Here is a 13,924-nt window from a genome sequence, read left to right on the forward strand (position 1 = left end):
AAACAGTGAGTTCAGAAAGATCAAGTACAAAATTACTGAAAAGAAACCAAACCAATGGATGTGGCAGTTACAGCAATTTCAGTAGGGTAGTTTATAAGCCAGATTTCAGGAGCTTTCAAATGGGTAAGAAGTGAAATCAGAGAATATAGATCATTGTTTCCCAAACGTGAGTTTAGCAAGGCAAATTTTAACAAAAACTGTTCAAATCCAGACAATGTGGCTATGTCCATGTCCTTAACCACTTTCTGTTCTCTTGAAGTAATGGGAATAAAAGGGGAAGGAAGTTAAATGACTTATAGATAAACTTTGGAGACTAAAGGGATTCATGTCTAATCTCATCTTTTGATGAAGGAAGACAAAGTTATCTGCTAAGAGAGAGATTTAGGAGGAGGTTATAGAGTTTTAGAGTGCAATAATAGAATGTTTTGGGTGGTAAAGACATCAAATAGATGCTCTTGATGTATGGGGGTTTTTCCTCACTTTTCTATTCACTATAGATAAGCAAACTATTTTGATAACTGCATGTTCTGCTCATGGCTCAGAGGAACAGATCTTGAAGTGTGTAGAGCTACTACTTTCAAGAAATGCTGATCCAAATGTTGCTTGTAGGTAAGAGCCTTTATATCTGTTCAAAATTCAAGTTGAATCATAATTTTTCTTTGGTATCAGCCTTTTAAAAATCATGAACAGTGTTTACTTGGCCAAAGAGTTGATGAATGAAAATAGTTCATAAGGCCATGGTTCCAATTCTATAAGATTATCAGAGGAAGCGGATATCATGAAGGTAGTCTTTCAACTTTACGTTTTGAGAGGAATGTCATAACTTAGAATGAGAGGAAAAGGAGGACAATAAACTATAGTATAATTTCTTATGAATCATACTCCTCAAAAGAATATGACGATTGACCTGTAAGAGTAAAGCCTCTTAATGTTCTCTCTGTATAACATTTAACAACTAAACAATTTTACAAAAATACTAAGAAAATATGTCCATTTTCTATTTTCTTAAGTGTTTACATTTTCTTAAGACTTCATGAATTAACTAGGTAATAACATGTATGTAATAGCTTCTAGATACATAGAAGTCAAGCATAAATGTTATCTTGCATCTTTTGAAATGTCAGTAATAAAAATGAATCAGAATGCTTAAAATTTCTATCACATTGGCTTCCTTTCTGACTGCATCTTGTATTTCATCTATTAAATCTCTCTTTGTGTTTCATTTAATCTTTAAAATGAGTAGGAAGTAGCCCATCTAACAAAAATGTCTAGCACAAATAGAATTATTATTCATAATTCTTTAGTTCAGATAGTAATGATCTAGTACCTGATATATAGAAAGAATTATGCTTTACTCCAGAAGTTTTGTTCTAAATTAGTTTAGTTTATATGATACCTGGACAGCAACCTTGGAAGGTACTTTACAGCTTTAGATAATTCCTAAATCTTTGCTGAGATTTTTAAAAATATATTTTGGTCTAGTTGTAGTGGTTCTCAAGCAAGGTCTATTTGGCCTTTCAGGGGACATTAGGCAATGTCTAGAGACATTTTTGATTGTTATACCTGAGAGATACTACTGGTACCTAGTGGGTAGAAGCCAGGGTTGCTGCTGAACATCCCAAAATGCATAGGACAACCCCTCAAAACAAAGAATTACAAATCCCAAAATGTCAGTAGTGCCACGGTTGAGAAACCGTGATCTAGTGTGAGAAGGGCCAAGGTTTATTGAGTGGCTAATTAATATTTAAACAAAGATAAAAAAGAACTGACAGAGAAACTACCTGCAAACCTTTATTTTTTTTTTTAAGACGGGGTCACGCTCTGTCACCCAGGCTGGAGTGCAGTGGCACCATTGTGGCTCACTGTAACCTCTGCCTCCCAGTCTCAGGTGATCCTCCCACCTCAGCCTCCAGAGTAGCTGGGACTACAGGCACACACTACCACACTTGGCTAATTTTTGTATTTTTTGTAGAGATGGGGTTTCACTATGTTGCCCAGGCTGATCTTAAACTCCAGGGCTCAAGCAATCTGCCTGCTTCAGCCTCCCAAAGTACTGGGATTAAAAGTATAAGCCACCATGACTGGCCTACCTGCAAACTTTTTTTTTTTTTTTTTTTTGGTTTGTTTTGTGTTTTGAGACAGAGTCTCGCTCTGTCACCCAGGCTGGAGTGGAGTGGCGAGATCTTGGCTCACTGCAACCTCTGCTTCCTGGGTTCAGATGATTCTCCTGCCTTCGCCTCCTGAGTAGCTAGGATTACAGACGCATGCCACCACGCCTGGCTAATTTTTGTATTTCTAGTAAAAACAGGGTTTCACTGTGTTGGCCAGACTGGTCTCAAACTCCTGACCTCATGATCCGCCCGCCTCGGCCTCCCAAAGAGCTGGGATTATAGGCATGAGCCACTGCACCCCACCTCAAACTTTTAACAAAAACTTTTATCCTGTCGTATATGGTACAATCCTTAATAAAATGTAACTTTTGGATCTGGTTATATCTTGGAATTAGGACATGTGCTTTAGTACTCCTCGCTAAAGTAAACTTCTATGAGTGTTGTAATTTTGATGTATACCTTTAGAAGTGACATAAGATAAAATTTTTGCTTGGTGCTCTTCACTTTATTTTTTTCCAACTGCCTCTATGAGATTTTGTAGGTAGTGAAGTCTTTACCTTCCTAATCACCTAAAATGTTGTAAACACATAGAATTCAGTCAAGCCAGTATCATAGGTTCTAGACTATTCTGTCTTCTCAAGAACTAGAAGATATCGTTTGGTACATAAGGTGTATTGGGAAAAACAGATTCCGTTTGAATTAAAATGACACAAGGTTAGCATCTTATGCTAAAAACTATAAGGCAATCACACTATAAGGTAATTTCAAAACTGAAAATCCTAAATAAGCAGATGAATTTGAAAGAGTACAAGATTAAGATTGGTATGTGGTCAACTCTCTAAAATAATTGGAGAATTTATAGAATGATTGAAGAAAATAAAGCAATCTGCATTTAATTAATTAATGTGAGAAATAACCTGAAAAACTATTCAGCTGCTTATTTTTTAATGCTCAAAACATAAAGCAATAAAATTGAATTGTGTTTTCTTGATAGAGCTGAAAAGAGGGTAAGTTATGGCAAATAGTGCTTTTTAGGCTGCAAATTTTATAAGAAGGATAGCATTAGGGGACATGGAGGGGTAGCTTACTTTCAGTATAAAAGACAAAACATATCAGGACACAAGGGGAGTACAATGAAATTTGGAGAGAATTTTATAGCTAACTCATTAGCAGTGACAAAAGTCAAAACCTATTAGAAGATTGGGAGCTTTAGATTCTTGTAAAAAGTGCCAGAAGATACCAGCAATACATCTGGGAACCACTCTTCAGATGTCAAGGAGAAAAACAGATCTTTAGATGAATTATTTTCAAGCTGTTGATGTAGCCTGTTTTGTTGAGCAATGCCTTTGCTAAGAAAAATTACCTCTTAAGAAAAAGAGCACAAGGAAAGAGTCAGCCATAAAACATAAATGGCTAGATTTTGCGAAAGCTAAATAGGTGGTCACATATTTGATAGCTGCAAAGAAAGATGGCTTCTAATTTTTTTTTTTAAACTAATATGGGATCAGTAGTCTTGTCTTACGAAGTGAAAGTAATAGCAAAGTCTTGGAGATCAGCCTCTAAGCTTGAGATTGAAGTCTCAGTTTCCATATGTAAAGTAGCATGAACTCTTCTCCATTCTATGGAAATACCTCAAAAGACAGGATCTTACTTTGAGATAAAATGGGGAAAAATGAGTTACTGATTTGTATTAGGAGCAGGAAGATAATTTCTAGAGGTTTGTAGATCTTAAAATGAAAGTCACTTGAATTACTTGGTTCTGTTTGCACTGCACTACAAGTGGGTAGATAGAAGAATAAAGATTAAGAAGAAACTGTTGAATTTCCTCTACTTAACTAATTAGAAATCTCGCTGAATGGTACTGAGGGAATTCTGTAATAGTTTAAATTTTTTAACTTGTGCATAATTTACATACACATAATTAAAATACTCACATTTTCAGTGTATAGTTGGATCAGTTTTGAAAAATGCATGCATTTGTGTAACTTACACCACAAGATGGGATATTTTTATCACTCCAGAAAGTTCCATCATGTCTCTTGCCAGTCAGGTTCCCTCTCCACCAGAAGCAACCATGTGATCCGGATCTTGTTTCTACCACTATAAATTTTTTCTGTTCTAGAATTATATAGTATTTTTGTGATTTCTTTAACTGGGTATAATAAATTTTAAGACTCATCCATGCTCTGTGTATTAGTAGTTTGCTATTTTCTTTATGGCCTGAGAAAAACAAGTGTTCCAGTAAGGCAGAAAAATCGATTGGCTTAGAAATTAAAAGTAAAGACAAAAAAGCCACAGAGTTGTTAACTAGACTTCAGTAGGCAGAATGTTAAAATATTTAGGCTGTGTGCTAAGACAGCATGAGTGCTGACAATATAGTACGTTTTTCTCAGTCACTAAACAGGGACAAGTGCCTTGTATCAATGCTTCAAGTAGCAAGCACTGACTATCCACTCCTTTATTTTTTTATTTTATTTATTTATTTATTTGTTTATTTATTTATTTTGAGATGGAGTCTCTCCCTGTCACTCAGGCTGGAGTGCAGTGGTGGATCTCCACTCACTGCAACCTCCAGCTGCCAGGTTCAAGTGATTCTTGCCTCAGCCTCCCAAGTAGCTAGGCCTACAGGTGCACCACAACTCCTGGCTAATTTTGGTATTTTTAGTAGAGATGGGGTTTCACCATGTTAGCCAAGCTGGTCTCAAACTTCTAACCTTAAGTGATCCACCTGCCTTGGCCTCCCAAAGTGTTGGGATTACAGGCATGAGTCACTGCACCTGGCCCACTCCTTTATTTTACCCACTGAATTGCTTATTGGGAATCATGTTTGGAGTATGTTGTGGTTGTTTCCATTTGTTTTGCTTCAGCAAGCCATTTGTGTATGTGTACTAAACATTAATATCACTAAGTACCTTTGTTGTTGTTTTTTTTAATTTCATTTTTTTCAGTTTTCTTTCAAAGTTCCCCTTTATGTGCAGGGGGGCTACATTCCAAGACCCCCTAGTGGATGCCTGAAAACATGGATAGTACCAAACCCTATAAATACTGTTTTTTTTTTTCCTAGGATATATGTGATAATTTATAAATTAGGCATAGTAAGAGACTAACAATAACTAATAGAACAATGATAATAATATACTGTAATAAAAATTATGTGAATATGGTTTCTCTCAAAATATCTTACTATACTGTACTCACCTTTCTTGGTGACCTGAAATGATCTGAAAAGATCTGTCAATCTGATCTTTGGATGTGTAGTATATATAGCGTGGATATGCTGGACAAAAGATGATTCATATCTCAAGTGGGACAGTACAAAATCTCATCACACTATTCAGGACAGCGTGCAATTCAAAAGTTATGAATTTTTTATTTAATATTTTTGGACCTCAGGTTACTGCAGACAGCAAAACCACAGATAAAGAGATACCATCTCATGCCAGTTAGAATGGCGATCATTAAAAAGTTAGGAAACCACAGATGCTGGAAAGGATGTGGAGAAATAGGAACACTTTTACACGGTTGGTGGGAGTGTAAATTAGTTCAACCACTGTGGAAGACAGTGTGGTGATTCCTCAAGGATCTAGAACAAGAAATACCATTTGACCCAGGATTCCCATTACTTGTATATACTCAAAGGCTTATAAATTATTCTACTATAAAGACACATGCACACGTATGTTTATCGCGGCACTGTTCACAATAACAAAGACTTGGAACCAACCCAAATGCCCATCAACAGCAGACTAGATTAAGAAAATGTGGCACATACACACCATGGAATACTATGCAGCCATAAAAAAGGAGGAGTTCATGTCCTTGCAGGGATGTGGATGAAACGAAACCATCATTCTCAGCAAACTGACACAAGAACAGAAAACCAAACACCACATATTCTCACTCGTGAGTGGGAGTTGAACAGTGGGAACCCATGGACACAGGGAAAGGAACATCACACACCAAGGCCTATCAGGGGATTGGGGGGCTGGGAGAGGGATAGCATTAGGAGAAATACCTAATGTAGATGATGGGTTTATGGGTGCACAAACCACCATGACACGTGTATACTAATGGAGCAAACTTGCACGTTCTACACATGTACCCCAGAACTTAAAGTATAATAAAAATAAATAATTAAATTGTTATCATTTGATGGTGAATATTTCCAAACTTACTAAATAGGTACGTTAAAGGAGTAATTCTCATCTGCTTTAAAGTTTATATTGCATCCAAATTTTAAGTAAACATTTAAATTTGCTAATATCATTTGGATTCCTGTGTGTCATTGTTTTTTGCAAAAATTTTGTAGCTTCTTCCAACATTTCTTCTGTTTCATCTTGAAAGTAGCTTCTTGAAAAAACATCACTTAAATGTGGTATTATTAATTTAGGTATCTCCATCATGATACCATGACAAGCATCTTCTAAATTTTGGGTTGCCACCTCAGTTCTAGAAAATCTCACATCTGTTGTTTCTTCAAATATTACATCCTCCTTCTGAGTCTCTGGTTGTATATCCATTATATCTTCTTACTGTATCCTCAATATCTTTCTTTCATTTTCCATTTTTCAGTCTCATGCCATATTCTGGATTATAGCTTCTGATCCTCCCTCTATGTCACTAAATCTCACTTCACCTTCTAATCTGTTGTTGAAATAATGGATTTAGTTCCTCAGTTTTTAAGAAATTTTTAAAAACTTCTAGATTCACAGTTTTGGTCCAAATTATCTAACTTAAAATTACTAGAAATAGAAATCAGCATCTTCTGTATTTTTAAATGGTTTATTTATAACTATTTTTGTGTCAGCTCTGTAATTCTTTCCTTCTCATGCAAACTTCTTTTTTAAAATGTTATTTAAAATAGCTTTGGAAATAGCATTGATTTAATTCATGGACAACTTTCCATATGATATGTAGATCCACTTTGTTCTTTTATTACTTTTTCTTTATTTTCTTTTATTTTTCCATTTTCTAGCATCTATGGAACTTATGGTAAAAACTGACAACTTGAAAGCCATTTTTAAAATTAAGCCTCTAGGACACAAATTACATCTCATTCTTCTCTTGGATCTTGATACTGACAATATTTAACACAGTGTACATTATGTGGCAAATATGGAAATGTAATACTGGTTTATTTTGGCTTTAGGATTTGTTTGGGGACTTTATAATTTTTAAATGAAACATTCATTGAATATTTGCTGTGTAATAGGCACTGTGTTAATTGCTTGTCTGTGTTAATACATTGCATTGTCTAAATAATCTTTACAACTCACTGATAAATGGTATGTTATTTTTTACAGAACAGAAAATTGGTGCTCAAGCGTTTAAGTGCCTTTGAATGTAACAGAGGTTTGATAAGGGTATTTATAACAGTTTAATCTGAACAGGATCCACCAGTAGAATGTATTTATATTCCTCATCTTGTCTATATTTAGGGTGTTTTCACAACAGTTTAAGCAGCATGACTTTTTATATTGTTGCAAAACATATGTTTGTGTTAAACTTCCTGTATCTTTGGGTTTGGGTTTTTGGGTTTTTTTTTCTGTCTTGTTCCCTAATTTATAGTTGAATATTTTCACTTAAACACTCTAAAACTACAAAAGTATGGAAACAGAAAAATGTTACCACTTTAACTTAGCTTAATCACCTGTAGGTCTGAAAACAAGGTGGCCTTCAGTCAAATTAATTGGAACTTGGCATAGTAAATCTTCAATTTAACCTTAAATTTGGAGTTGACATTTTTATTGTTAGAATAAGCCTTTAAAAAATATATGCAATTAACATTTTTGTTATTAGAAATTGTGGGTTTTCCCCCTAGTTTGCTGAAACCTTTTCTTGTATTAAAAAATATATATTTTTTTTACATTTAGAAGGCAATTTCTCTAGCATATATGTATTTGTTACGTTAAGATTGCTTAGTCATAAGATAAGGGTTTTGTAAAGTGATGTGGCATTTTAATTTCAATAGATGCTTTATTACCAAAGATAAGGGTTTTGTAAAGTGATGTGGCATTTTAATTTCAATAGATGCTTTATTACCATTGATAAGGCAGAACACATTAATTAATGCCCTAGGTTTTGACGTAATCATTGTGTAATTGTTAACTTGTTGAATGCTATTACATGTTTTAATAAACAGAAGATACCTTTGGAAAAATGTTGCCTACTTTCTCAGAACATAAATTTAGTTGTAAATGTCACAGGAGCAGTTTGGTAGATAAAAATGTAATTTTGGCTTACAATAGTGACTTGTTTTCTAGTTGTAAGTAAACGTGTGACATATCTTTGCTCTAAAAGCGTAGACTAGAATTACAAAACTATTATTTCATAAAGAATTTTTAGAAATATCTTTAGAAAACATTACAAGAAATTGTCATTTATGTTGTAGTTTTTCTTTTTAGCCTTTTAAAAACTATAAATAATCAAGACATTTTTGTCATAAGAGATTAAAATAATATAGAAGTTCATGTAGTAAATCATGAGTCTTTGTTGACTAAAGAAATTCCTTAAATTCTCTGCCCCAGGATAGCTATTTTAAGTACTTTGGTAAATGTCCCTAATCCTTTTTAAAAATACACATTTTCATACAAATGAACACACACACACAGACACTTCTTTTCACTTGTTTGGGATCTTTCCTTGTCAGTACATAAGTTTACCTCCATTTTTTAGCTGCTTGATATTCCTTATTATTAATGCACTGTAATTTATTGAACCATTATGTTGACAGCATTTAAGTTGTTTATAATTTTTATCGTTATGTTTTATGGGTAGTTAAGAGTACTGTCTTATGAGCCAGACTGCCAAGGTTTGAATCCCAACTTTGTCATTTACTAGCTCTGTAATTGGGCAAGTTATTCATCTTTTCAGTTTCATTCTTATATTAGGGGATAAAAATACCACTCACATCATTAAGTTGCTTTGTGTTTAGAACAGTGCCTAGCCACAGAGTAAGCGTCAGATGTTTGTTTGCCATAACAATGATGATAATATCCTTGGTGCGTGTTAATTCTGTAGAAGACTTTCAGAAGTAGAATTGCTCAAAAGGTTTGCACATTTAAAATCTTTCAAGTTATATCCAAACTGTCCTCCAAAAAGTTTTTTCCACTTTACATTGGTAAACCATGTGAAAGTATCCATTTTGTTTTTGGCATTTTTGCTAACATATTATTAGGCTTTGTGGTTTGAACAATATCATGGATAAAAGTGAGCATGTTATATAGTTTTGTTATTTTTCTGAACATCATTCCTTATGTTTTTAGCCTTTAATATATTTTTTAATAAATTGCCCCCATTATTTTAAAATTTATCTCTTATCTACATATAGGAGCTGATTTTACCTTTGTTAGCAGTTTTACCTGTATGCAGACAGTGATAGATATCTTAGGGTTACCTTGCATATTTAAGGCATATGTTAATATTGCTATTCAGATACCTAGAAATCTAACTGGCCCTTTTGAAAGCACAAAATAGGATAGAGGTGAAGAAAGCTAGTTGATGAAAAGCTCTTGGCACTAATTTTTCAAAACACATACATAAAAACCAAGATCACACACAAACACCTCTCAAATTCTGACTTGACTTTTATCTTATTAGTGTCTGGTACATGGTAGGAAATTACTATTTCTAAATTGAACCCAATTCTCCATCAAATAGACTACCTCTTGATAAGTCTTATTGATTGTAATAATGTTATACACACTGATTAGGTTAAAATTATACCACTACCTCCTTATAAAGTTTGTTTGAGAATTTAGCTTTTTTGTCTTTTGCTATACTTTAAATTCTAAATTTGAAAGGACAGCTTAATTGCTTTCATTTAAAAATGTGATTTTTTTTTTCCTCTTACATCTTTCAGGAAAACAACTTTCCATACCCTGTCCTGAAGTACTAATAGCTGATATCAGGGAACTAGTGTATGAGTTTATAATTTATTGTTTATAAGTTGTCTAACTTTAGTGTATTGGTTTTCAACAGTATAATGATAACCAGAAATTCTCAACAAGAATCTCTCCAAAAAACACCCTGCTATGCTTGAATAAAAACCCTGTTATCCTTTCTTTGTAATTTTTTACATTGTTTCATCCGCCATTTTATTGTAAAATTGCATTATAATGGCAAAATAGTCATAATTTTCATTGTTAAAATTAAGCAAAAATGTATTTTGAGTTACTGTATTAAGAAAAATTGAAAATTACTTACTTGTGAATGATCTTGGACTCAGAATTTATGTCCCAAGTCCTCTTACTATAAGCTTCATAACCTTGCTAACTTCTGAAACTGAACTTTTATTTTTCATTTATGGAATAAGATAAGAAAATTTGTTTCACTGATTTTGCTGGATTCTTGTGACAGTCAGATGCAATATCATGTAAAATTGTTTTGTAAAAAGTGTTGCATATAAATATGACAAGTTTCTTAAAAAATGGCTGATGCCATTAAAGAATCACACTTTAGTTATGACTGTACTACTAAGCAGATACAAGGAGTATCTATTAATAATTAGGGGTAGTATGTTTTCAAGGAAATAGTAAAAATAAATTATCTACATAAAAAGTTTATTTATAAGGGATATGTTACACAAAATTATAGAAGTATGTATAATAAATGTGTAATCCCAAAAGAATTAATGAGAATTTTACATGTTCCTAAAACAAGCAGTAAGATGATTAACAAGCAAAGTCATAAATATGGTCCTCATCCATCCCTTAATTCTAAGCTAGTTAAACATACATTTTCTAGGTGAGAGAGAACAATATTTTTCTTTCTTGGAAGCCTCACTTGGATTTGTTTAACTCTTCTTTTTAATCTTTTATGAAGAGGAGTAGTGAAGTTTTTTCTTTCACATAATAAAAATATGTTTTCATTTGAGTGTTTTAGCTCGTATACATATTTGTTTTCAAATTTTGCTAAATTTTATGCATCCTGGTAGTTTTTCAAATAACTGACAAGGTCCCCCTTAATTTGTATGCTATTCATTTTTATTAAACAGATAACAGTGTCATTAAATCTTGGATTATCTTATAATTAACATTCCACATTTGAATGTGTTCTTCCTGAACATATAGTTGAATTCAAATTTCTTTATCCCCTTTTGGCTGGCTAAAATATTTTATTTAAAATAAAGCAAGGGACTTTTTTGACACCTTATTTATATTTTCAGTGACAAACTGTAAAGGAACACTGACTTAAAGCAGATTTCTTTTTTGCTAATATGTTTAACTTTTAACTATTAGAATTCTGAATAATTTTTTAAAATAAATTATTTCCTTGTTTTACTGGTTCTTATTAGAGCTGTTAGCATATCAAAACTGTAATTCATACAGTCTTTGAAAAGCTATGTTTTGCCTAATTATTCTAATTTTTCTTTAAATATGTTTTAAGTAAAACAATACAACGTGGTTAAAGGACCGTTTGTATCCTCCCCAATCATATTTATTCCTTTTCCTTCTTTCTTTCTGATAGAAGCAACCACAGTCTTGTAATTTGTGTGTACTTTTTCTGCCCAAGTTAAATTACACAAGTGATCATCCATCTGTGCGTGTGTATGTAATCATCCGTAAACATTATATAATGCCACTTGACATACTTTTTATTCCACTTTCTTATTGAGATCTAATTGACAAAATGAAATCCATAGATCTTCAGTGTAGAGTTTTTATTGTGACAAATACATATACCCATGTAACCCACATCTGTTTCAAAATATAGAATATTCTTCCTTACGCTAGGAAGCTCCCTTAGGCCCCTTCCAAGATAATCCCCTGAACCCAGAAGGCAGCCACTCATTATTTTTTCTTACCCTGCATTAGTGCTGTTTACTACATTATGCAATATTGTACTTCTTAACGTCTAAATTCTTTTGCTCAGCGTGTTTTTGAGAACCTATGTTTTGTGTATCAGTAGTTCATTTCTTTTTACTGCTGAGAAATGTTCTAATGTTTGGCTATATTACAGTTCATTCTAGTTTGCTTTTCATTATTAATATCTAGCTGAATTCTACTATGGTGAAGGAACATATTCTATATATTTCAGATCTTTGAAATTTTTTGAGATGTTCTTTATAGCCCAGCCTATGGTCAATTTTTGCACTATAAAATAATGTGATTTGGCAATGGTTGGGTGTAATGGTCTACTGTGATATTGTGATATAATAAATATATATTTGGTCTTTGTCCCCTGGTTCCTGGGACAAGCTCCTTCATGCCTTGTAATTTCTTGAATGATGGGGTGATCTTTTGAATGATGTAGAGTATGTTTGGTTAAAATATTTGGTCTTAATCACTGGCTCCTGACACTAGAACTTCTGAAACCCTTGGAATCTCCTGAGTGATAAGAGTCTTTAGACATCTTATACTAATGAGATGACTGGTTGTCGGGGAGGGAGGCAGAAAGACCAAGACATGATTAAAAGGTAGAAATTTTTAACACTACCCACTGACCTCCACAGAGAGATGAGAGAGGCTGGAGATTGAGCTAATTACCAATGGCCAATGATTTAATGATCCCTTCATAAAAAACCCTAAACTGTAGGATTTGTAGAGAGCTTTTGAGTTGGTGAATATGAGAAAGTACTGGCAGAGTAGCATGGTGAAATCTCACACCATCCCTCTCCTTCCCACCTGGGAGGTAAATTATCTCTTTGTCCAGCGTATCTGGACGAAGACTCTTTACACACTACCTGGCTGTTAGTCATCTACATTATCTTCTCCTGACATCCAACCATAGACATTGTCATGGCTTGATAATGCAGGATCACCAGAAGCAGATGATCCTCCTTCTAATGTATTGTAAGAAGGTCAAAGTAGCTTAACACTACATCACAATGCCTGTCATTCACCCTGCTTCATCTCTTCACATATGCATTTTATCATTACATATCATCACAAGAAGAAAAAGGATGAATATAGTGCAATAAGATATTTTGAGAGAAAGATCACATTTATATAACTTTTATTGAGTATATTATTGCAATTGTTTTGTTCCTGTTATCACTTACTGCTTCTGATTTGCAAATTAAATTTTTTCATAGGCACATATGTATAGGAAAAAAACATAGTATTTAAAGGGTTCACTACTATCTGTGGCCTCAGGCATCCACTGGGGGTCTTGGAGCATATCCCCCATGGATAAAGCAGTGACTACTGTCCTGATTTTTTTTTTACTTCCGTGTTCTATCAGTTACTGAGATCTGCATTTTGGTCAACTTTTGCTTCCATCTTTTAAGCCTACCATATCCCTGATGCATTGACCTTTTACCGTTATGAAGTGTACCCCTTTGTATGTAGTAATTCTTACTTCATTATAATATACTTAATCTAATATTGGTATAGGTATATCAGCTTTCTTGAGCATGTGTATAGTGTTTTTCCATCTTTTTGCTTTCAGCCTTTCTATGTGCTTTTATTTAAGTAATATATAGTTCTCCTTTTTTAAGCCAGATTGATTGACAGTAGTTTTCTTTTCACTGAAGTATTTAGTCTACCTGCCTTTAATGTGCACACTGATAGGTGTTTCATTAGTCAGTGCTCTTTTTTTCCAGTTCTGATTATTTTTTGATTAATCAAATATTATTTATTATTATTCCATTTTCTATCTTGCTGTAATTACTCATTCTTTTATTATTCTTTGAGTGGCTCCCCTAGAGATTATAACATATATTCTTTACTTATTAGTCTACTCTAAATTAGTACTTTTAACAATTCCTGGACAATGCAGGAATCTTAGAATATTTTAACCTCATTTGTGCCCATTCCACCCCTGCATTTGTGCTATTGTTGTCGTATATTTTAAATCCATCTCTTTTTTTT

At 33.4% G+C, this 13,924-nt stretch overlaps 2 protein-coding genes across 2 annotated transcripts in view; one reads left to right on the forward strand and one right to left on the reverse strand.

The window, feature by feature from the left end:
- LSM8 (LSM8 homolog, U6 small nuclear RNA associated) overlaps positions 1 to 5,111 on the reverse strand; it is a 765,242-nt gene extending 760,131 nt beyond the window's left edge. The window contains exon 1 of the mRNA XM_050785113.1: positions 5,108 to 5,111. The gene's annotated coding sequence lies outside the window, so the exon portion shown is untranslated. The remainder of the gene's footprint in view (positions 1 to 5,107) is intronic.
- The window catches only part of ASZ1 (ankyrin repeat, SAM and basic leucine zipper domain containing 1), a 64,130-nt gene that overhangs the window by 6,918 nt on the left and 43,288 nt on the right, over positions 1 to 13,924 (forward strand). Inside the window, exon 4 of the mRNA XM_050785106.1 lies at positions 498 to 609. Within this exon, the coding sequence (XP_050641063.1) occupies positions 498 to 609 (112 nt within the window). The remainder of the gene's footprint in view (positions 1 to 497; positions 610 to 13,924) is intronic.

Source organism: Macaca thibetana, chromosome 3 (genome assembly GCF_024542745.1).
Source record: "Macaca thibetana thibetana isolate TM-01 chromosome 3, ASM2454274v1, whole genome shotgun sequence".
In the NCBI taxonomy this organism is placed as follows: Eukaryota; Metazoa; Chordata; class Mammalia; order Primates; family Cercopithecidae; genus Macaca; species Macaca thibetana.